This window comes from Teleopsis dalmanni, chromosome X, assembly GCF_002237135.1.
Source record: "Teleopsis dalmanni isolate 2A chromosome X, ASM223713v2, whole genome shotgun sequence".
NCBI lineage: Eukaryota > Metazoa > Arthropoda > Insecta > Diptera > Diopsidae > Teleopsis > Teleopsis dalmanni.
In genome coordinates, this window is record NC_051848.1 from 52735745 (window position 1) to 52762828 (window position 27084).

General features: G+C 29.2%; 1 protein-coding gene across 1 annotated transcript in view; it reads left to right on the top strand.

Moving 5' to 3' along the window:
* Positions 1-22546, top strand: part of LOC119688415 (voltage-dependent calcium channel subunit alpha-2/delta-3) — an 88351-nt gene extending 65805 nt beyond the window's left edge. Inside the window, exons 4-17 of the mRNA XM_038103096.1 lie at positions 9614-10081; positions 10154-10435; positions 10500-11207; positions 11273-11370; positions 12402-12517; positions 12594-12802; positions 12963-13174; positions 14867-14899; positions 18694-18798; positions 18863-19124; positions 20086-20559; positions 20631-20786; positions 20854-21010; positions 22317-22546. Of these exons, the coding sequence (XP_037959024.1) occupies positions 9614-10081; positions 10154-10435; positions 10500-11207; positions 11273-11370; positions 12402-12517; positions 12594-12802; positions 12963-13174; positions 14867-14899; positions 18694-18798; positions 18863-19124; positions 20086-20559; positions 20631-20786; positions 20854-21010; positions 22317-22510 (3474 nt within the window). The 3' untranslated portion in view covers positions 22511-22546. The remainder of the gene's footprint in view (positions 1-9613; positions 10082-10153; positions 10436-10499; positions 11208-11272; positions 11371-12401; positions 12518-12593; positions 12803-12962; positions 13175-14866; positions 14900-18693; positions 18799-18862; positions 19125-20085; positions 20560-20630; positions 20787-20853; positions 21011-22316) is intronic.
* Positions 22547-27084: the final 4538 nt, after the last annotated feature.

The following is a 27084-nucleotide window of genomic DNA, read 5'->3' on the forward strand; positions in this document are numbered from 1 at the left end:
ACTGCGACCAGATTGATCTTTTGTGCTGCAACTGACCCTAACCGAACAGAAGACACTCTGCTTTTCGGATGAAGGCCAGAATGTCGTCCGTTGAGAACCTCCTAATGTCAGAAGGAGAGAGCAGCCCTCCTCCCAGTAATCTCCTCCTAGCCCAGATCAAGGCTGGGCAGTCACAGAGAATGTGACTGGTAGTCTCGTCTGCTTCTAAGCAGAGTCGACAATCCGTCTCCTCGGACAGACCCATCTTATTAAGGTGATAACGCAGTCCATGGTGACCCGTTAAATATCCTGCCAGCAGTCTCAAGTCTGATCTGCTAAGGAGGGATGCCTTGCCATAACTATATGGGTGAACCAGCTCTTTAGCCTGACGGTTACCTCGATTGTCGCACCAGTAGCGATCTCTTTCGGCTAAGATCCATTTATCAATTAGATATCTAGTTGTAGACCAACTTAATCCACAATAGGGCTCCGGTCCACAGGTTTGAGTGGCAGAACCTGCCCTTGCAAGACTGTCGGCAGATTCATTACCCTTTACTCCTGTGTGACCAAGCACCCAGCAAAGCATCCTCTTTTAAATGTATGGTAAATTTACAAGATTCCCTCAAAATTTGAAGTCCATTAGGGATAAGCTTGTCTTTCTTTACCTACAAATTCAATATGGGAATTTCCAAAAAAAAAAGTGAATGGAAGAATGAGAGACATATACAGCAAACCATTTCAAATGGTACGACTATGGATCAAAAGCTGAACCCAGGTAGATTGGTGCTGGTATCCATGCACATATAAAGGGAAAAAGGGAAAAATTTTAATAGTTTTTCTGCTTCGATGGCAAGCATTTTGCCCGAAAACTGTTGGAAGTTTCCCCTTAGAACGTGTAAATTAAAATTTGTTTTGAAATGTCTAAGATGAATTCGACTATTCGGGTAAATAACATAAAAATCGCTCCAATGCAAGAATTTCATATATATGTTGAATATAACGAGGAAAGTAATACTTACTTAGATGATTATCTCATCAGCGGACAAATTTACGAAGAATGGTATTATAACTACATTCATAGAACCTCAATATTGTTGTTGGATATTCATCTGTCAGAATACATTAGTCCTTATAGATATTGATTATACCTCTGCTCAAAAACTATTCGGATTTTGTAAATAAAACTCCAAATTTAAAATTCCAGATTTATTTTTTCTCCTTTAAAATAAAAACAATTAATCAAATCACTATTGAACTATAAAATTCAATTCTCTGTGATTTTTCTAGTTCCAAATATAAATTTAAATAATATAAATATGCAAATACTCAAAAACAGAGTACCGGTATGTACTTTAATCGCGTCTTGGCATATCTACACTTGAGTTTTTGAACGCGTTCTTTGCGTTGATAATAGTTGCCGTCTCAATTGAAGAATTTCTTGAGTCTCATCAGGTTATTTAATCATGTGAGCAGCGAAGCAGCAATCTATGCAGTATCAAGAGAACTGAAGTCAATCTAGATATCTGACAATGTGGTTTCTCAGCTCAGTATTGAGAAGGACGCCTATTTGGCTTCTGCATGAAAAATACTGCAATGATTGAAAAGTCGAAGCAAAAAACTAAAACCTGATTTTCTAGAGAATATGCCACAGCCGACTCGATCATCTATATTCGAGCCATCTGTGTAATTGTTTACCGTGTTCAGAGAGATCATTTTTTCAAAAAGCCAGACCTCGAACCCCTGGTTGAGGTCTGGGTTAGAACACATGTAATCAATTGAGACAGGGACTGGTAGATCCCTGTCACTCAATAAGAGTTTTAATATCTTCTCTGCTCTATGAGTAGTAATAATTTCTCTGCTATATGAGAAGTTTACTTAAGGTTGTATTGGATGGCTTGATGTATATTTTAGCTTGTTATTAGGTTAAACAATTCACCTGGAATTAATGTTCTCTCCAATGTCCTGCTCATTAGTCAGCAAGGTAATCAGTCTTATCGTTTCTTTCCTCTCTATCATGCTTAACCTCACAAACAAAATACAGTGGTTACTACGTTTCATTTCATTAAGGATGGATGGACAGCTATTGTGCATACCTGAAGATATTTTTAACTTATAAGTCAAATGTTTTGTTAGGACTTAAGCAAAGTTTGTGAGGGTGTTGGTCTTAAAATTTTAGTTTCAAATTTATGAGAATTTTAATATCAAATATATTTTTTTAGGGTTTATTGCTCCAAATGTTTAATATATTGGGAATATTATAAAGTGAAATACGACTTCGTTTGCAGATTATTTTATTTAAAAGGAATTTGTTGTAATGAACCATCGTCTTTGTCCTTTTTCAATCACAGCAAAATGTTCAAATGTTCTTTACGTATTTATGACAAGGTAAACTATCTGCAATTTTACTGTGCTTACAACTGAAAATAGTCGAATTCTATGTAAAAAATTAAAGGTATCCGTAAAAAACTTGCGGATTAAGGTTTTGAATTTTTTATTCAATTTCTTCCTTGTTCTTTCTTGCAATTTTCTTGTAACAATTTTGTTGTCATCTTTTTTACATTTCACATTTTACATTTTAAGTTGGAAGTATTTTTTGAGTTGAACTTTGCATTCCTTATCTGCATAGGAAAAATGGCAGAGATATTTCCAAGAAAATTGTACAGACGAAACAAAAAGATGAGAAAAGTGGAAGATGAAAAAATGTTCAGATTTCATATTTAGTTTTCGACATTTTAACTTATTTCCATTTTCATAAGAAACGTCTTATGGACGGATTAGTGCATCTTGGACAAGAATAACAAGGAAACAAGTCCTTTTGCTTAGGTATGATTAGGTATGAGGTGAGATAGGGGACGAATGAAAAGTTCGTTCTCCTACAGAAAAATAGGAATAAGAAGGGTTTTTGTCAGCTTTGAATTTGGTTTAATGTTAATATCAAACTTATTTTGGTATAATGTTTACAAAACCACATAAATATTTGAGTCATTACTGAATATCTATAAAAAAAATTTAGTTTGTGGTTGTCAGAAAAAATTCTGATAGTATCGTAGTAGCGGTAAATATAACTAAAAAAAATATTTAGAAATATTGTCGAAGAATCAGCTTCGGTGCTTTATTAAAACTTTAATTAAAATGATCAACTATTTTGAGATAAAAATCAATTATTTTTAAAGTAGGACGCAAATTTATAGAAGTCCACAAGTATTGATGTTGAGGTGATGCTATGTGATGTTTTTTCAGCTGCATGAGAACTTAAAATGATAATACAAGACAGAAATATTGTTTGAATGAAATTTTTTTTATTATAATCTAATAGTTAATTTTATGGCATGTATTCTTTGAATATGATGCATATGTCCGCTGCGGTTACGGGTTACTTAGTCCATTTAATCAATCTAATTTTTGACTATTTTTTGCAATAAATATGGCTTTATGGTGGTATGAATACTGGATTCCAAAGCTTCAAGAGCTGCTGGGGTGCTGATTTGTCGGCATAAACAAATAACTCAACATAGCTTCATAAATATAAAATGTAATGGAGAGGCGTTAAATCGCACGTACGAGGGTTCAACTTAACTGGACCACTTCTAGAAATAAAATTCTTGCCCAATTGAGTGCCCAAAAAATCGATTGTTAAGTGCGCTGTATGGTAAGTTGCGCTATCTGTATGACCATTGAAACCAAAAATCATTGATATTCAAAATAAGAATTCCGTCAGCATGGGTCGATAACGCTTGTCATTCACCGAAACGGCAGCTCCTAGTTGCTTCGTCATTTTGAAAAAAATAAGAACCGAGGTGTAAACGGCAATAAACAGTCACTTGTTGATAGTTTTAAATCGAGAAGAGTAAAATTGGTGCGAAAATGATCAATAACTGAACGAGTTGCTTAATCACTAGGCCGATTATGTTGACCATGTAATGGATGAAGTGATCTATGAATTTCACGAACAGATTTCTTTTTTTTTTAAAGTAAATTTCAACAATGTGGAAACGTTGTTCTAGCGCTAAACGATTCATGATTACTAAACAGAAATGTCAATACAGTTTGACATGCTCAGTTGTCAAATTATAGCTATCGTTATTGATAGTTCTGGTGCATGTAAAAAAACACACAATATTAGCAGTTACAGTTAGGTAGATACTTCACTAAGGTGCTATCAAAATTTCATGATATTTCGACTTGTAGAACAGGAGTTATTGAGAACTCTTTGCTCAAGACACTTTAGGATCAATAAAAAGTTTCAAGTGTTGGTGTTGAGGTCAGCTATTGGCTGTTATATGCGTTAATAGGTTAGACTCTGATTAACTCCAATAAACAGCAGAACATTGTTAGCTTTAATATTAAAGAGTAAGTACTTTAATGTAACTAATAAAGAAACGTTCAACGAATATAGCTCTATATATATATATTTATATACATATAGCTGTCTACATCTATACATATATGATATATGGATGTGTAGAACAGAATTTATTGCATTTAGAATAAAAATTTTCCATGCCCAGTAAACTTTATGGTCAACAGATGGTCTCACGACAAATACTGATTTTGAAAAGTACTCTTCAACAAACATATTTACAATATAATAAATGTTTTCAATATAGTATTTGAAAAATACCTCTTGATTCATAGCATAACACTAATAGCTATTATTGGCAATTAATATCTATCCAAAAATTTGTTTGTTGCATTTTCATAATATGAACTCTAAGTGATATATTCCGGAATATGAATTAAAAAGTGCACTATTGATTTATATAGAAATGCTTTGAAGTCATACTTTGGTGACTTTAAGATTCAGCGTATTTTTTTTCTCCAATATGTATAATATCTAATTTGAATATACTTAAATATGAAGCTTGGTGATATGTGTGATAATAGGTGTTTGTTATCATTATAATAATACGTTGTAATATAGGTGCTTTAATGCCTCCTTTGATGTATAAAAAGTTTAGTTATTATTATTTAGGACATGCTAGTTGCTAATGTAGGTACAACCTTTCACATTTAGATATATTAACGAAATCTTAATTGAATTTTCAATTCTAAAAGTTCATGTCTATTAATATATACTAAAAATTATTTAAAAATAATAAGTGAATTCCTTAAAGCATTATTATGCTCTTTTCAAGCAATATATTTTTACATCATACAAGCTTGATTTCATAGAAATGCTTGGCATAGCGACTTCTATGAATGGAAAGGAATAGATTAATAAGGTATAAGTAAATAAATAATTGTTTTTATTCATTCGAAAATTTTTTTCATTAGTTTCAATTATAGATCACTGATGAGTTTAATACTATAGATCGCAATATATTCTATTCAGCTGTATAGGAACTTGGAGATGTTGTTTAGTAACTTACAGTTTATCTACCTATTGTTAAGATTTGTGTAAATATTCTATCTTAAATTCAACGAACTGAACATGGTTCAAAATAGATGTTCACGTCACGTCGTGAAAATCGTGAACCTTACATCGAGAATGTCAAAAAAATTATCCGAGACGACCATTATGTGCATGTGCAATTCATGAAAAAAGAAACTAGAATAAATAAAAGTTTAATGTTGAATGCAGATTTCACCACAAAAAAGATCTACACACCTTTCACACCACACACCAACTGACTATCAACTGTCGGTAAAAGAGTCTATAGAATTAAGCTGCTCAAAACTGCTACAAAAAATTCGTCAAATTTAGGAAATTTCTAACTGTTTCAGGGACTTAGAAATTTAGATTAAATTTATATAGAACTCTTTTTACAGTGAATTAATTACGAGATGACTGTGAACACATGTCTATAAGTCCCAGACGTTGAGTTTGACCGGAACTTTGAGATTCATAGACTTGAGTCTTATTGCACTATAATGTATCATCACATAAAGATATCTGGATGTATGTATTCTTACATTTCAAAAAATTCAGTTAAGATTTGTTAACGCAGTCTTGACTTGAAGTGAAACTATTTCGATTTAACAAACGCTTGTTTGTTAAAAAATATATGTCCATAAAAAGGATCTTAGTCAAGTCTGTCCCTTAAATTTTTTGGTCTTTAAATATGTGATATGGACATTTGTTGTGTATGTAGTGGGATCAGAGAGAAGTGGTCTGCCAATATCAAGTAATAGATTTAAACCGTGCATTAACCCATGCCAACAAACAATGTAAGTTGATTTTGTTCTAACTTCTAACTATTTAACAGTTAGAGGGGCTTGAATAGAAATAAAAAGACAACAACAAAAATTTTAGGTAATTTATTGAAATTTTACTGACCATACAACGCTGTTTCGAGTATTTCCAAGTACTCATCATCAGTGGTTTTAGTTGATTTTACTGTACGATAATGCTTGACCACATGTTGCGAGACAAGTATAAAAGACGTTGAAAGCAGTTTAATGCGATAATCTACCGCACGCTTCTAGAACATACTCCATCAGATTACTATATGTTCCGATCAATGCAAAGCGTTTTTCAAGATCGGCACTTCAGAAAACACAAAAATCACGAAAAATGGCTTGTTAAATGGATCTATCAAAAGACAAACAATTTCTTTCTCATGGAATTCATAAATAGTATGGTTGCTAAAGAAATGACCGAAAGTCATAGCTAATGATGGAGTATATTTTAATTAAAATAAAATTTACAATTGTTTTGTATACACTCAATATTTACAGAAATATTCATATTTTACATAAATATTTCTTTTAATGTTCGTCCCCTAGGTTTTCTTGCTACCTCACGTGTATAAGTGCCCATGTGTTTATCTTTAAGTTTTCATCCCTTAAGCACCTAAATAAGGAACTATAAATTATTATAATTGTCATTTAAAGGAGTGCACAAAGACTTTGAACTATGAATGATAATTATGTGAAGTAAATGCAGGGCATAGCATATGGCAAAAGAAAAGGTACGAGGAAACAAGCCAAGAGAGATAGACAGATAACCAGACTGACATAGGGCAGACGGCAACGAAAGACCTACAACCGAACATGCATACCGGATATAAACAATGGATGCACTGCTTTCTTAACTTAGCTTATTAAGCTGTGAATGGCTTGCTTATTTGTGAGCTGAGTGCGAAGGTTTGTGCTGGTGTTCCTAAGTGAACACGAATGAGTAATGTGACAAAAGTCACTCACACGCTCCGATGTACCTTTTTATGCACACTTTTTTTCAGTTGCAATTATGACAAAGTAAGTCTGAGGCGTACATAAATGGCAGTGATAGAAAAAAAAAGGAAATAAAAAAGGCGTTATTTGTACATATGTACAAATACACATACTTGGAAGCCTGCGAATTTATTTGTTATATGTTAGAAAATAATGTATGAAAAAGAAAATTGAACTCAAACTTGTTTGCTCTTCCAGAAATGCTGATGTAACAACCCATAAACAGGTTGGGGAAAAAGTACCAGACGTTGGAAGCACTCATTTTTTTAAAAACTTAAGTGCAAATGCCTAAGGGAAACATAAAAATCAGTAATTGAAAAATAATTTGACTTACTGACAGATAGACATACAGACAGATAAAAGTTCACTTTATTAATATATGAGTTAAAACCTCTTAAGCTAAAACCACTAAAAAATTTTCAATCAAAAACCAAGGAATATACAAAGAACGTTAAAATAATATCTTCTCCTCACCGCATGAAAACCATAAAATCTACAGATTTAGGTTTAGACTGATTTAGACTGGATAGACTTGCAGCAGTAACAGTTCATAAAAGTAACCTGTAACAGTTAGCAATTATTATTACTCTACATCAGTTCATTTAATATCTATTTATTAGATTTGAAATCTTTTAAGTCGTCTTCACAAAAACCTAACTAGATTGAATTTAACAAATTTTATAGTGATATTTTTATTAAAAATAATTAAAAATAAATAATAATAAACAGTAATAATAAATTATAATTAAAAATAAAAATAAAAATTGTTAAATTTCAATACTATTCTGTTTATAAAGGCATTATTTGTTGCTTGACTTATATATTCTTTCTTATGTATAGAACCTGATCTAGGAACGTTATATGAAGAAAGTCGTGCTAATGTATAGTTCAAATAAATTTACTAACTGCTATTTAATTTGCCATATAATAATAGAATATAATATTAAGTAAATAATTTTAAATAAAACTTTGCAATGTCAAAGCAAACTTCTTTTTTTGATTTTTTCTTATAATTTTTTAATGGAATATTATTTTTTTTATTACTGAGAAGAATGCATAATGTTGACTTAAAAGTTTCCAAACATTATTTAAAGTAGATAAAAAAAATTATACAAAATTCGCAAATGTTACAGGGAACATTGACATTTGCAGCAAAAAATAAACAAAAAAAAAAAAATATAATGACAATTGGAGTCCCTCAACCCACACATAAAGTTATCCTAACAAAACATTGGAGACACTGAATTATAAATGCAAATGAGATGTGAAATATGTGAAATTGAATAAAATGGTATACATCCCAACTTTTTATGTAAAACGATTTCCAACAAGTATTCAAATTTTATTGACTAAACTCTTTTCTTATTGTTGTTGCATTTTATGTTCCTTACAAGATTGCGTTATGGATGTAATGTAAATGTCAAAACGTCTGAACATTGTCTGACAACTCATCAAAGAAGACCTCTTGCAAATTATTCCATTTGTACTTGTTTACTCTTTTTATGAACCAATCGGTTTACTTATCAACAACTTAGCGGACTTAAAGGTCAAATAAGGATAACAGTTTTGAAATCAATATAAATTGGTAGTACTTGTATGTGATATTTCTCTAGTAACTATAATAACTAAGCGGTGCACTCTCGTTAAGTAATAGCTTAGGGCCTTCACATCTGCACTACAGCTTAGTGTATAATTAGCTGGCAGAAGTTCAGCGCTTCACAATCATAAACTGAAATTCTTGACTCTATGGTTCACAGAAGCACAGCTCAGCCTTACAGTCTAGCTTAAAGCCTCTACGTGCTTTATAAGCTTGAGACTAAGAATAGCCTTAAAGCATGACGATTACAAAGCAAACATTCGAAGCAAGCGTGTAAAAGTCCGGAATAAATATTATAGAGTGTCAACCATTCATCCATAACATATCATTTATGGTAATGGTTTATGTACTACGACCCGCTTGATATGTTGTGCACCCATTTCTATTTCGAAAATTAGTTTCTTGAACTAGCTTCTTCGGAGATAGAGCTCTAGTTGGTAGGCACCTAAAATTTTGTGTCTACTGTGGCTTAGAGCATCAGAGTTGGTGATCAGATGTTCCATACATTTCTCCTCATCACAATAGAATCTGCAAATATTTCTGTTTATTGCAGGTCGCGTGGCCTGTTGGTGAACCAGAGAGCTTATCCTCTCTGAAACTTTGGCACTGAGCTGCTTGAAAAATTCTTCTCAATTGTATTGAAGCTACTGCTATAGAGATTTCGAAAAAGCTTTATGATCAATCTAAAAATCTATTAATTAAAAATAAATAAAAATTTTCTTGTTCGAATACCCTTGTTCGAATACTGTTCGAAACCTCTCAAATAAAATTCTTTCAATGTTACTTATTATTCCGTTTAAGGTGACCTTAAATTCAAACTTTTTAATCCATTAAAACTCAATAATTATTTCTGTTTATTTTCAGCGCATAATGGACTCAGCAGAACAGGCAGCTTTATCCGAATTGGACTCACATAGTTCATCGGCTACAGCAAGCAGTCAGCACTATGATGCACGTCGTATAAATGAATATAATTCAGATGGTAAACTGGCGGATGGTGCAAGACACATGGATATACGATTTATGCGTCGTTTTGAACGTTTACCTGTTAATCTCAGCCTAAGCTCAATACTGGTGCCAACCGCTGTGTCTTTGGACGAGAGCGATGTAAAGTCTGCATTGCAATGGAGCGCACATTTAGATCCATTATTTCAAAACAATTTGGAACGTGATCCCGCTTTATCATGGCAATATTTTGGCTCTACTACCGGATTTTTAAGACGTTTTCCAGGTACTGCATGGCCACCAGAAGGTTCAAAAGGCAGCAAACAGATACATGATTTTAGAGCACAAAACTGGTTTGTGCAAGCAGCTTCTTCACCGAAAGATATTGTAAGTGCTATTAACTAAAATAAAATATAATTGATTCGTTATTCAATTTGATACGTTTCTAATTGCTAATAGATGGTGTTACTTGATTCCTCTTCGAGCATGTCGGAGAAATCTTTTGAACTGGCCACGGAAACAGCATTTAATATACTCGACACACTCGGCGAAGATGACTATGTAAATTTGATTACATTTACAGAAATGGTTAAGACACCAGTACCATGCTTTAAAGACCGCATGGTACGTGCCACACCCGATAATGTACAAGAGATAAAATCTGCTGTTAAAGCTATAAAACTACAAGACACAGCTAACTTTACGGCTGGCCTGGAGTACGCATTCAGTCTACTACATAAGGTAATATACTTATTTATAGCAATTGAAACTATGCATTACACTATAATTATTTTCATATTTTTAGTATAATCAATCCGGTGAGGGTAGTCAGTGCAATCAAGCTATTATGTTAATAACCGAAAGTACATCGGAATCACATAAAGATGTTATAAAGCAATATAACTGGCCACATATGCCTGTACGCATATTCACTTACCTAATTGGCAGTGATTCGGGTAGTCGAAGCTATTTACATGATATGGCCTGTTCAAATAAAGGCTTTTTCGTACAAATCAATGATATAGATGATGCGCGCAAGAAAGTTATCGACTATGCTCTGGTTATGGCACGTCCCATGATTATGTATCAAGCTGATCATCCAGTACATTGGAGTCCTGTTTTTGTTGCTGGCAAATCAGGTGGCTTAGGTCGAGATTCAGAGTATCAACGACGTTTGGTAACGACAGTTTCAACTCCGGTCTTCGATAGACGGAACCATTCGGTGCGTGTCGCCAATTTGCTTGGTGTAGTTGGCACAGACGTGCCTATTGAGGAAATACGTAAAATGATTCCACAACATAAATTAGGACCGAATGGATATTCGTTTATCGTTGATAATAATGGACGTGTACTCTATCATCCCGATTTGCGACCATTAAGTGATGGTAATCAGTATATCGATCAGTTACGTCCAAAATATACGTCAGTTGATATAACGGAGTTGGAACTGCCGGAAACCGAAATGGACAATGATCATGAAGTTGTCGAAATGAATAAAAATCTTCTCTATGATGTAAGTTTGCCGAATTTCCAAATATCTTTAATATTAAATATATTTTTAATATCAATTGATTATAGATGCGTAGCGATATGATTATGCCAAAAGAAGGTGAAACAGAATTCACAGTACTAAATCATTTTGACGAAATGAAAAGAGTTACTGCTCGCACACAAAGGTATGTAGAGTAATACTGGTTTCTCTAAGGTACTGGTTTAATACATGTTAAAGTTGAAAAAAATTGAATTGTATTGAATATATGCGCCATTCTGTTATAACCGGGACGGATTTTGACAAAAACTAACTTCATAATCTCCAATTAAGCTAAACATTTTAAGCTGAAAAGTCTTCATAAGATTTCAAGAATTTGCATATCAGTCTTATATGTACATATTTAACTCGAAAGAAGGGTTTGCAAGTGCCGCAAATATACTCAGAACACTTCTTATGGATAGATAAATGAACTACAGGAACTAGAGCTACTATTTGCAACGAAGCACTATAATTATCAGATCTATTATATTGCAACTATCTTTATCCGAAAGGATGTTATTCCTCGAATAGAATAAAGATTAAAACGTTTTTCGTTAAGAAGTTTTTTAGGAGAAGTTTCCTTCCCATTATTCTATTTCTGGCAACTTATGGAAAACAATAAAAAGTAAATGTTATTTGTATATATATTGGAGTTATATATATATTGCATAATTTTTAAACTGCTAAATAAGCACTTGAATATAGAAGAATGTCTCATGTTTTAATATATTTTCTACTGAATACTTGTAAGTTCATTAATCCATTAAATTTATTCTTATAAGTTCCATCAATTAAAATATTATCATAGATGAATATGATTGCAAAGGAATTCTTAGACCAACTATGCAAATAAATACAGATAGACTTTAAGAGATCCTTATCATCTATTGAAAAGAAATTTAATCGTATGAGCTTATAAGCAAGATTAACGTTATGACTTTACGTTTCTCAGATGCATTAAGCAAATCAAAACTTTAAAGACGTTCTATGTTTAAGACATTTTCTACACTGATATACTTAAACTCCCCCATTCTATGTGCAAACACTTGAGACTTATAAAACCCCATTCAAAACATGCTCAAAAGTTATTTTAAATTAGTTTCTATTAACTTCAAAATGATCAAGATATGTTTTCATTCAAAATTACAACTCTCATGTCCTGTATTTCTATTTTAGGTACTTTTATGGTCCCATTGAAGATACACCATTTACGCTAGCTGTTGTACTACCGGAAAAATACGGTAGCCATGAATTAGTTTCCCAACAAGAAATACGTCATTCAAGAAAAAATGGTAAGAGATTTACTTTTATTTTAAAAAGTCTTTAATTAAAAATATTCTAATATTGCGTGATCTGCCTTACTTCTAGTTACGGAATACTTTAAGGGAGACAATTGGCGTGTACATCCCGATTGGGTGTATTGCGAGTACAATAGCGTAAGCGAATTAGAGAAAGAGCGTGAAAACTCTGGTGAATACTCTTCGTCGCGCGATCAAGAACCTAGTTTTGGATCGCCCGAAGAGCAGGTGTTGCACTTTTTAGCACGTGCTGGTCGACCAGGTTGGAAGTGGATGTCGGTAAGCACTGTTAAAATGAAAAAAAAAATTTTTAGTGTAAATTTTATGTAATGTGTGAATAGGTATTACAATTTTATCATAAAATTAAAAACCTAATATGAAATATTCTTAAATTTAATTTAATTTTTATTTATTATTATTATTATTTTTTTTGTATTAGGTGCGTCCAAAATCACCACAACCACATCATTCTATACATGGTGCTACACCTGTGGGTCATTTTGCCCAGCATTTAAATATGCAAGGTTCTCGCAAAGCCGAACCATATTTTTGCGATCGAACCCTTATACAAAGTTTGGTACGTGATGCAATGGTAACAGATGGTCTAGATAGAAATTCGACTGCAACTTCGAATGGCAAAGAAGATAAACAGTAAGTACATGTCATAAAATGACTATACCTGTTTTGTTGCAAGACAAATTTTTATATAGAAATTTTCTGTTTTCATTTATAATTTTATAAACAACTGATCACTCTGGGCAATTTATCAATATATATATTCTTCACTTTAATTTTTTTTAAACATTTTCCAAACACTTTCCACCCTGTAGATTTGAACTCGTTGACAAATTTATATGTTCAATTAATGCAATTCTTTTCCTATTTCTTCGCGGTTGATATTAGCGCCAAATATCTTGAAGATTCTATAGCAATATTGCGTATAAGAGGTCTTGAAGTTGTTTGATTTCCATATTGTAAATCCCACTAAAGTGGCGCATTTGAATTATGTAAGATTACATTACATTCTCAAAACTCTTCTCAAACATCTATTAACAAAGAACAACAATTTCGTCTAATAATTTTCTACAAAAGGACATATTACCATATCTTATACGAGTACAAATACAGATTGGTGTCACAATAAGACATTGTTTATGCTAAACTGGGTTTTCATGTACAACGCCACCACTCCAATCTAACTTGAACTAACAACACAGACTGTATGCATTCATTAAAAATGTTTAACTTATAAAGTACTTACATGATACCATCTATTCACATATTGTGGGACGTTGGGACCGATCAATCATTAAGTGAATGATCAGCCGAAATAGAACACGAAGCGACTTGAGACCGTTTCTGTCATTCGATTCTCGAATATAGTTATTGAGTTTAAACTAAAGTGGCTTTCATTCTTATAACTATATCTTTTGGGATTGCATACCATTTATGGATATTTCTATGTCCTGTTTCTAAATGCCGTGTTTCATTCACTAATTTTCTATTATAATTTCCATCAAATAAATTCTGGAATTATTCTTTTATAGATTGAAATATAACATTGAATTATAATAATTCTGTGTTACTTTTTGATATCAACCATATGTTGTACTTGATTCTCGTATAATTAATTTTCTAAGCGATCCGCTCAAACATAGCTCAACTTAGTGTAAAAGTAACTAGCGTTTAATGCATCTCAAAATAGTCTACCTTTACCGTACTATCTATACTATCAGTACTATCTCAACCGATTATACTATTTGCAGTTATAACACCGCATTTCACTTTCTTGTAAGTCTATATCTATTTGCCTGTTGGTTCTGTTACCTTTTCTGTTTCATTCACTCTAGGCAATTCTTTTTTTTTATTTTAAGGTCAGTATAAACCTGTTTAAGGTTTGATATATAAGGTCTGAGAGTTTGTATTTCTGCCACATATTAGCTATATTGTAAGCTGAAACTTTGCCCAGAGATGATCTGCCGTTTAAAAAAATATTTCCTTTAACTTTATTTTATTATTTAAGTATATTACCGCACTTACTAAAATAATTATAATTAATTTTAATTATTTAAAATGAATAAATATAATATTTTATAGTTATTTAAATGCACTAAAGCACTTTATACCTTTTGTGTGTTCTATTTTTTATTCTTTTTTTCCTGCAAACTGTTTAAATGATTTAATTTAACTGTAATTTGCATATATTTTCTATTTATATAATAAATATTTATATATACGCATAAAACTATATATCTTCACCATTGTTAAAATTCACCACTATTATTTTATTCACCTTTCTTGAATTTATAAAATATTTATGTAAAAAAAAAATTTAATATGTAGTCCAATAGCCACTTTAATGGCAATACTTAAAAGGTAATTTACATGTACACACCTAAACACCATTATATATATTATGTATATAAACACATAAACACGGCATATGTAGCATGTAGATCAATGTTTCATGTATATATATATATATTAATAGTGAAACACGAGTTCTCTAATATTAGATACAGTATTGCTAAAACATATATAAAATATAGTTAACATTATTAACTCTTAAACTCGAATTCGTTTATAGTATCTTATACTATCTTGAAAACTCTGTGATTGATTCTATGGTTTATATAGAATCACGGCCCACAGATAAATTAATGAAAAATTAAAAAAAACAAATTTTTCATTATCACCGCATTTTTATTTTGCTCCGAAAAGTCTCTAAACGTATGCATTTATTTCTGCGACCCTTCAACTTATTCAATGATTTGTATTGGCCCGCGATCTTATCTGGTCTGGAGACAACTGGTTTAGATAATACAAGTATATGTACATAATACATTAGGTTGGATTAGATTTAAAAACGGGTTTGGAATTTTTCACCACGTCACTGCATCCTTTAAGGATTATAGGGACATACCCACTTTACTTGCATAGACACGTAGCAGTTAGAAAAGCCATTATGTCTTTTGGAGAGTTGTTGCCTAATTCCGTTATAAGTGGATAGGCAGTTAAGTACCGATATAATATATTAATGTACGTATATTGACACTCTTAAGAAAAAAACTCCTTAAATAATTTTTGTCTTTCCAAAATAGTTCACAAATACTTACAATACCCTCTATCACTTTGATAGAGGGCATACTAACACTTACGGACCTATTCTGTGCACTTGACAAATTTGTCAAATACTTTAATAAAATTTTTGATTATTATAAAGCAGAAAGCTTTTTGGTATTCTGGACACATCTTGACAAATTTCAAAGCTTAAATACCTAATGCTTCTCACCACACTATGGTGTAAAGTGTTTTGTATGTAAAACTGTTCGTAACTGTGCGTAATTGTTCGTAACTGTGCGTAATTGTTCGTAACTGTTCGTAAAAAATGCTTGTAAAGAGCATATATTTTAAATTGTCGAAAGCATTTTTCATGCATTCAAATCACAATAATAAATATGCTTGTAAGGAGCGTATATTTTAGTTAAGAATATTTGTCATGCATGCAAAAAATAAAAAATGCTTAAAAAGAGCATATTTTTATAGTTGTCAACAGCATTTGCACAGTGCACAGAATAGGTCCGTTAGTATCTTTTACCAGAAATAACTAAATTTTTCATATGTTCACAGTAAGCATAAAATTTGTTTAGTGCTCATGTATGAGAGACCACAAATGAGAGTTTTAGTGCTAATTTGATTTCTTCTCTTTTTCTAATTTTCACTTTATTTTGCATTGCACAATCACAACACGAGAAAATTCTATTTTACAAAATTGGTATTGCAAGTTCTCTCTCAAAAGCTGTTTGAAGATCGGGCAGTCTCAGGTCAAAAAAATTTTGTTTACTCTGGACATTCAAATGTTTTTAGTTATCTCTGCTCTCACACTCTGTGAACCGTCTTTCGATTATTAGTTATTATTAAACTGTACTGTTGACTTCTGAAAATAATCAAGACTTGTTTAAATAGCAACCAAGTTTATAATATGTGATGTATATAATAGTTCACTAACAATTTTCTTTTTATTTGGTTTTTATTAAGAATATTAGCTGGTTCCAAGATCAGTCGGATCTACGTCCTCGAGCCACTCGTCAATTTCGACAACCAAGTGCCGTTTAAAAACCACCAAAGGAATTTTACAAGCAGGTCCCCGGAGGTCCCCAAGAATATTAGCTCTGTTGGTTAAGTTCATTAAATAAAAATTGAACATCTACCACTGATGTTTATAGGGCATTGTAATGCAGTCACATATACCATATATATGTAGTATATATAAGTATTCATGTTAAAATATTCCTTATATAATGAGAGAAAAAAGTATAGTTAATGAAAATAGCTAGAAGTGGTGACTTGAGGTTTTCAAATTCACTTTGAGGAAACAAATTATATTGAATTTATCTTCTGGAAATACTAATGGAGTTTTAAAAAGTGATGAATAAATAAAAATCAATTCCGGATTATTTAATTAAAAAATTACGATCATAACGTTATGAACCTTTTGGTATAATTTATATAGGAGAGTCCAACTCTCATATATATTTCCTTGCAATTTATCGATCTCTAACACACCTAATAATAATCTTCGGATATATGATATTTCTAAATAGATAACAGATAATTCAAAATAGTGCAATATGGACAACGCAACCAAAAACATGACGAATGGATATAGGTTTTAATAATATTAATTACTGTTTATTAATTAGTACTTATCCTGATGATGACTCTCAAGGAGAGTCAAAATATAGAAGTCATTAAAAAAAATTAAACAAACGTTTAATTTTAAAAAAGTGTTGACCTTACTAAAGACATTACTATATTAACTCATTCTTTGATCACTATTTGAAGACTTCTTACAAAAATAAACATTGGCGCATTCTCAAAGCGTATTGAATGACTATATTGAAAATTTCTGTATAAGATTTCTGAATAGCTTAATTGTTCCCAAAACTCTTTCATTTATGCACGGTTTAAGAGCAAATGACCAGAATTGCCCTGGTAATATAATGATAACCCTATGAAGTTTGGGGCCTGCACAAGTAATAAGTCACTAATGACAGACCAAACAAATTCAGTACAAAAATAATATAATTCAAATTAGTGTCATTATAAAGCACTGCTATAATATATAAAAGTATTTGTATAAGTATGTAAATGAACAAAAACTATATAATCAGTATGTGTTCAAATTATTTAATCGAATAGAAACTATTCTACCATTAGGTTTCATATAAGATTTTAGTCTCCTTAAAAATCAATTTTTATTGCTACACCTTTTCGCTGATTCAATTTAAAGATCTTTAACTGATTTTCTCGCTATTGTTCTTCAAAGACATATAAGCAGCTATGCAAACTATTTTCCCAAGTTTAATGACTTTATATAAGTCACACTGACTTAAATGTATGACCGATAAAAGAAATTATTTACTTGTTTGACCATAACAACACATAATCGGATTTAGACGCGATATAGTATTTCTCTCCAAATACTTCCCCGATGTCGTATGTTAACCGGTTAGAGTTACCTTGAATTGAGCAATCCACAGGAGACATGGTCTTCTCCTATGTTTTATTTTTTAAACTCGCTCTTTAAGCGCTTTTTTCTTTTATGTACCACGATTTATTTTCAGGACATGTTCACGCCAGCACAGAAGCGGATTGAGGTTAAGTCATTAAAAAGGTTGTATAGTTGTGGTTCTTTAATGTGTTTGAATGTGTTAGACATTTCCAGATCGAAAAGTACCAGGAAGAAACTTTTCTTCCGAGCACTTTCAGTACTGTTTCAGTATTCTGTGATACCGTCCATACTTCTGCACCATGCAAAAGCACTGATGAATATAGTTTATTATAATTTAACATCTTGGAGAGTATAAAAAGTTACACTGTATCTTGCAAATGAATAGTCTTTAAAGTCTTTTGAGATTATATATAAAATAAAATAAACATCACTTTGATTATATATTAAACTCGTATTGCATTTGCGAATCATAAGTCTCTTTTAATGGGATGTTACGATTAGCTTAGTTATTTTTTAAATTTATAATAAAAAATAGCAATTTACGCTTGCGATATATCACCATCATATTGCACTGTCACAAAAGTCGTTCAATTACTTCCAAATTCGAAACTAATAAAATATTTTCTTTTTGCAATACTATTCCTACACTTTACAGACAAGGTTATCAGAAGTTTGTTGTCGCTACTTCATTTGTGGCAACGCGATCTGGACTTTTACGTTGGATCGATCACATAAAACGAGCAGATGATACACCTGAACCGTAAGCGAAAGATTTAAATATTTGTTTTTTAAATACCATTAATATCGGTTTTTCTTTATTACAGTCATTTTAGTGAGGATAATATTAGAGCTATGGATATGTCTTGGTATAAACGTGCCATCGATCAGCACACCGTTGAACAGGATAGTTTCGTATATAGTGTACCATTTGGTTCAGGTTATGCTGCTAAGGTGAATTCGACACTGGTAACAGCCTCGCATGCCATATTTGTGGAGCATCGTGGTCATAAAGCGCCAGCCGCTGTTGTGGGTCTACAATTTCAGCACGAGTCATTAGCCAAGCATTTTATAAATATCACTTCAGCGGTAAGTAAATATGTATACTTAACATAAGTTAGGTTATATTAGAAGAGTGATCGTGTGATATTTATTTGGAACTAATACAGATTCATTGTTTTATCGGAAATATAAATTTATCTTTCGATTGACTTTAAATTATACAGGGCTTTGAACTAGCTCAAAATCAAAAACTGAATAACAGTAGATATATTTGTTGGAACCGGACGGTTATATTTTTATCCCATCTGAACCAAAACGAAAACCAAAATGAAAATATTTTCGGTTCGAAGTCTTGCAAGAATCTATTTCGTATATTTAACATGTATATAAAGTTTATTCAGAAATATATTATCGGAGTTGTTAATATTGGTATTTGATTTTATGATTAGAGGGTTAATTAAACAAGTTCTTACAGTACTACGAAGATTTTTAGATATTTATGTACTCTTAGTAGCAATTAAAAATTCTCCAAATATAGAGATTTTAGGACGTGACTATATTTGACGCTTTCCGGATAGTGTAGTGGGTCCTAAATATTTCAAGCAGCTGTCTACAGATTTATAAATCATTAACATGATGAAAGCTAGCTGACTTTGCTTTTGTAACCATTGCGTCTAATGCTTCGATAACTACTGGACTGTTAGTGTGAACATATATAACTGTAGGCGTAAACCATTACTTTTATAGTAACCCATTACTTCCTGCTTTTTTCTATTTGGAAGACACTGTAAGAATCAAGAAATTTAATATGGAATTTTTTACTAATTCCATAAAATAAATTCGACAGCCCACAGATTGGCTTAATGTCGATCCTTTCGCACAAAAATTAATTTGATCAACATATTCTAAAATTTTTTTTTATCCATGCTGGACTATACTAAATTATAATTTGGATTAAAGATTTTATATAATAATATATTAACAAAATAAATTAATAATCTTAATTTATTGTAAAATATGAATAACATTATTTCACTCTTTTTTTTAGTGTACTGGCATGACTGGCTGCAAACGTACCTGCGCTTCTGATAATCTTGATTGTTATGTGTTAGATAATAGCGGTTTTGTCATAATATCGGAAGATATGGAGCATACTGGTAAATTTTTTGGACAAATTGATGGCACCATTATGGATTCATTGGTGCAGGATCGCATATATAAGCGCATTACAGTTAATGATTATCAAGGTGTTTGTTCAGATTCTGATAATCCCTATACTGCTGCGGGTGGCATTTTACGACCACATCGTGCAGCCTCATGGCTCTACAAATATGTTGTCTCGTTAAGTTTCACCTGGTTATCAATGTTACCAACACCAATCAATGCCTGGCCACAAGATGATTATACCTATAACGAAGATGTTTTTGAGGAACCCAATTATACTGATGATTATGAACCATTCGATGAATATAATCCACCAGTCGATGAAGAAATGGACGATTTCTTTACAACCGCCGATGTTGTAAATAATTTTATATTTTTAATATTATAAAATGAAAAAAAAAAAAATCTAATTTCATTTATTTTTAACAGGAATACACAACCCCGCCGCCAAAACAACACAAACCATATACTGGTCCACGTTCAGCACCTGATCCACATCATGCACGTCGCTGTGACTTACGTACTGATTTATATATGTTACAACCTGAACGCCTTAATCAAGGCGGACAAAACAATCCATTGAAGGTTTGTTTTTATTTCCTCTTAGCATATTTTTGCAGAACTTAAGAATAATAATCGTTTCTTTTTTCAGGGAAAACTAACCAACTGTCATGTGTCGGGCTGTGAACGCCCATTTAGTGCGCAAAAAATACCACACAGTAATTTGATTCTTTTAGTTGTGGATACGCTTTGTCCATGCGGTTCAAAACAACTTGATATTGAACCAATGGAAGAGTCTGGTATTGTAGGTAAGTTGGTAATAAAGAAATAGCTATAATAACATTTATCATGATCAAGTAAATTAATTCATAATATAATCAAAAATAATTTTAAACTGTGTAGAATTGCTGACCGTTACGATCCAAAAAAATAAAAAAAAATATAAGAATGCTTTTTCGATTCCAATTTCAGTATCCAATCAATGTCTAGGATAAAATTGTTCCATAAATTTTGCGACAGTCGAAAATGTATCTACCAAATAGAGAGCTACTGCATTTGTACCTATAACAAGGTTTAGGCATACAAATCTTCAAATGCATTTAAATCTTTTCATTTTGAAATTTTAAAGCAATATATATATTGAATGTGGCCAACGGTAATGCTTACAGATAAAGCAAACTTCTTGATTATTATTCCATCATCATCCAATATATTGAATTTTTCATCATTAATGACAGTTTTTGGTCATCCAGAATGGTTTTCAATTACTCTATTTCTCACTATTGCATTTTTCGTACGGTTCTAGTAAATTCATTAAATTAAATTCGTAATGAAACATTATATCTTAAATAAAGACAACACCGCACCATTTTTCTAAAGTCGGTCAATTAAAAAAATTATTAAAAGTTATTTTGACAGTAGCCAAGCGTATACTCTAAAGATTGCAATTTTGAAGCAGGGCTCAATCGTCAGTAAATCATATTTTGTACATCAAAAATGTTTCCCTGCTGAAGGATATTAGTTTTGAGAATATTGGTTCCGGTCTTTGGAAATCACATTAACGATTATTCAAAAAAAAACACTATTTTAAGCATTCTACACAAAAGCTAAAAATTGTCTTCGCCATTATGCATTCAGATGTTCCACCTATTTTTTGGTAAAAAAAAATATTAAGAACAATATGATGTCCGCACAGCTCGAAATTTTCGATCGTTCAAAGTATATCATCCAAATAATCGAATTGGAGTATAGTCAAACTGCTTAAACATCGTAACGCTCCATATTAAATAAATATAATGTGATGCTTTAAGATATTACATTTATTCTCTTTGTATTACCAAGTAAGTCGCTTATCTGTTTTAATGTTATAAGAAAAAATCTGTACGGAGAAGGGTTTCGAATCTTTGTTAGTTAAGATCAGAACTGCTTGCACATCGTAACGCTTCATATTAAATAAATATAATCTGGTGCTTCAAGACATTATATTTATTCTCTCAGTGTTACCAAGTTATTCTCTTATCTGTTCTAGTATTATTAGGAAAATTCTGTATGGAGAAGGGTTTTATATCTATGGTAGTTAAAATATTTACTAAAATATTTTATTATTACTTTTAGGCGCTTGCAGTACACGCCGACAGTCACAGGAAACGCAAAAACGACGTCGTCCTAAAAAGTGCATCAATTATCATCCCGAAGAAATTGAAATACAACAGTGTGGGCGTGGTACCACTTTGAGTCACCTATCAGCATCCTTAGTCTTAGCGCACGGAGTCATGTTTCTTGTGACTTACGTGTTGAGAAATGCGTGATATGAGATCCACTACTAAATCAACTAAATTACAAAGCAAAGCGAAACTGAAACAACGCAATAACAAATTAAAAACAGAAAGTATTAAAATATTTTATTGTAATTAAATGTTTAAAGTTATTTTTAATTAATTAAATTTAAAAAAATAATTACAAAATTTATTTCTGTTGATATATGAAAATGATTTTTATGCAAGGTGGCGCACTGTTAAATATTTTTTTGAGTCACGCCCAAACAAAAGACGACATATTAATAATAAAAATAATAATAAAAATAATAATAAAAATAGAAAAACATTACAACAAAAACAAATAAATACAAATACATATACAAGAAAGTACCTATTTTTTAAGAACTTATTTTTTATTTAATTTTTTACTTTTAAATTAATTTATTCTTAAACTTTTACGAAAAGTTAGCATCAAAAAAAAATAATTATAAATATATTTAAATTAACATATAAAAATTATTAATATTTGTAGACAATAAAAAACTTTAGTTTTTTAATTAAAAAAAATATATACATTAAGTTTAGTAAATTTAGAACAAAATAATATTATAATTAAATTTAAATTAATATAAAAAATATAATTATTAAATTTAAACTTGTAGTTATTTGGTATGAAATATTTAATATGTATTGAAATGTATTACAAAACAAATATATATATATATAGATATATATATTATCATAATTGAAAAAGGCAAGTGTTGGTTATTGTTTCTTTTTTTTAATATTAGGTTTTAATCCTAAAAATTCATAGTAAAAATTAAAAGTAATTTTTTGAGAAGACACTGAAAAAATGCTAAAAGAATGTCAGTAAAATAAATATATTATTAGAAAAAAAAGGAAAAAAAATTAGGATAAAATGTAGTTAAAATATTGACGTTATTTAAAGTAATACAATAATTAAATTAATAATAATTAATAAAAAAAAAACTAATAGCATAAATTAAAAAATTTTTGTGTAAATAGTGTTGAAAAATTCCTACCGATTAATAAAAGTATTTTATTATTTCGTTAAAATAGTTTTAGCAATTTTTAAAAAATTTTGGATATTAAACGTAATTAAAATATTTATTAAAAAATAGATAAAAATTTTTAATTTTGTATATTTTTAAATTATATATTTGGCTTTTAGAGTTTATAAAACATAATCTTTATATATATTATGAGTAAATATTTATATATTTTGTACATACAATTTTGATTTTTTGTTTCTTTTTATTTATATAGTTTAACAAATATTTTTTTTAAACTTTCTTTTATTTTTTTTATTATTATTATTCATTTTTAAATATTTTATTATTATTGATTTATATTTATTTTATTATTTTGTAACAGCTTCTTTTGTTTTATAAATTTTTTAATTATTTATTCTGCATTTACATTTAAAAATTAATAAAAAGTTTTAATATGTATACATATTATGAAAAAAATATATATAACACAAAGTCTTAATTATCTTTTACAGACCATCAATTCTTATTTATGAATTTAAATATTTATTTTTACTAAATCGCCATTTTTCTTGTTTTGTGAATTTTTAAAATATATATATATATATATATATATACACATATTTTATTTATATATGCGGCATTTCCTTAATAATTTTTATATTTATTATTAATAAGGAAATGGGTCACATTTTTTAATAAATTTATTATTGCAATTTTTTATTGTTTTCTTATTTGTTTTTATTAAATACCTTACTTTGATGCATTATAATTAAAAATGCGTATAAAACATTACGAGTAAATAATATTTAAATTATTTGTATTATTTATTTATATTTGTATTTTTATTTATATTCTCTTTATTTATTTCGTAATTTTATTATATTATATATTTCTTTTCAACATCTCTTCAAAATTAATTTTATGTGCAACATATTATGAAGAAATATAAATAATGAAAATTCCACTATATATTTTATATATAATTTCTTTTATTTTATTTCCCAATAATACATCATATTAATTTTTATAATATTGTGATCTAATGTTGTATTTTTTTCCAGTAATTAATAATTATATAAATAATGTATAAAATATACAGAATCATTTATTATTCAAATTATTCAAATATAATACAATACTAAATTATTTTATAAGTAATTTTAGTTAATTTTTTTATTTTCGTTTTGGATTTTATTTTTCAATAACAAATATTTTTTACATATATTTTATAAATAAATTTTAATAATTTGAAAGAGTCGTTATACTTAATTACAAAACTATTTCAATCTCTTTAAATTATAAACATCAAAAAAATTAATTATTTAATTTAAAAAAAAAAATTTTTTAAGAAATAATTTTTTTACAATATATGAGATATTATACTTCATATAGGTTCTACTAATACTGCATATATAGATACAATATTTATGTATAGGAGATGCTCATGTGTGGACTCGCATTTAGCATTTAAAACATTAAATTAAAATAACAAATGTGTAATATTTTTGCTCTTCAGAGCAAATGACGTCAGAATATTGAATCATTATCAGAATCTTGCACCGATTTATACTTAATCATCCATCGAGTTTATAAGTTCGGTATGAATATCCTAATTCTGTTGCTTTATGACTTTTCATTTCAAAACATTTTTTAAAAAAGAATTTGTACTTCTAACTAAATTGTATAACTTTTATATTTCATTGTATATATAAAGAGATATTATTCATCCAGGAAACATAATTAAACTAAATCATATAATAATGAAAAAAATGCAACGAACTATTCAAATAAAATAAAGAAACGGTTAATTAAAGTGAATGTTATTAGGATATCCGGGAACTGAAGAATTGATTATTTAATAGAATTAATAAAATTATATTACTTAAGACTAAAAAAATAGTTTCCAATACAAATACATAAAAAAATATTCACTGTGAACTGAACCACTGCATCGGAAAATTTTCGGTACCGGTCCCAGCTTTGCAGAGTGAGAGTATGAAAAAAAATTTTGTTAAGTCTTTAATAAAAAATTACTTACTTAATTGGCCATAACACACCTGTTGCAGGGTTTCCGTATTTCCAGGCGCCTATGCTCCATGCGCGCATTCTCTAGTCTCGTACATCAAGTCCGATTGGTGCTCCCAGACAAATAAGTTCCGCATAAAAAAGTACAGATAAAGTACAAATTGTTGTTCAATTCTGTCGAATTTATATTATATATAATATATATGTATATTTATTATATTTATGTTGTATATAAATTATATATAAAAATGTATGTTATATATTACATTAACATAATATAATATAATATATTATATATATATTTTTAGAATTAAATAACTAATTATTTTCATGTGTTTAACTTAAAGAGAATAAAATACTTTTGTAATTAAGCATAACGACTTTTTCTAATTATTAAAATTTATTTTTAAAATATATGTAAAAAAAATTTGTTATTGAAAAATAAAATCCAAAGTGAAAATATAAAAGTGAACTAAAATTATGTATAAAATAATTTAATATTGTATTATATTTGAATAATTTGAATAATAATTAATTCTGTATATTTTATACATATATATATATATATATATATATAAATATATTATATATTCTGTATATTTTATACAAAAGCAATTATTGACTACTGAAAAATAGTCAATACAAATTATTGCAATACAATATTATAGAAATTAATATGATATATTATTGGAAAATAATATAAAGAATAATAAATTATATATAGTATATAAAAAAAATGTATATATATTTGTATTTATATATATATATATATATATATATAATTGTATATATAATTATATATATAATTATTAAGAGAGCACATGAAATTATGTTTGGAACAAAGTGCACTGCAATTTTAATGACATATTTATTGATATTTTTATATTATATCATTTTTGTTATTCAGTATATATATATATATTTCATTACACATATAATATATTATATATATATATATATACATACTTTTTATATTGTGTATACTTTTTATATTAACTTTTATGTATAAATGTAAATTTCTTGTTTTCAATTTTTTATTGTTAAATTTTTTGTCGAATTATTTAATTAAATGGAATTTTTTTTATATTAATTAATTATATTTTTTTCTTAATTTAATTTTTCAGTTATAAACTAGCTTTTTTATATATATTATTTTTAAAAAATATTTTGTTTTTTATTAGTTTAATTTTTATTTATTGTTATTATTGTTCTTTTCTTTCTGCACTGTCTGAAGCGCACAATATATAAATTTTTTATATCCAAAAATTTTTTAAAAGCAACAAAAAATTATGTATAAATTTATTACCTTTAAATTATTTCAACTTAAAGAAACAAAAAATATTATATATATATCGACATAAAAAGACTTAAAAGCAAAAGTTATTATGAAACTACTAATGAAAATCATATCAAATATATTAAACACGAAAACAAAGAACTAATTATTTTACTAAGAAGAAAACCAAATATATGTCAATATAAACAATTTTTAATTTTTATTTTTTGTGTTGACAAAAAATAAATTTATTTTATATATAAATTTATATACAATTTCATGCTAAGATATAAGTGAATTATTACAAAAAC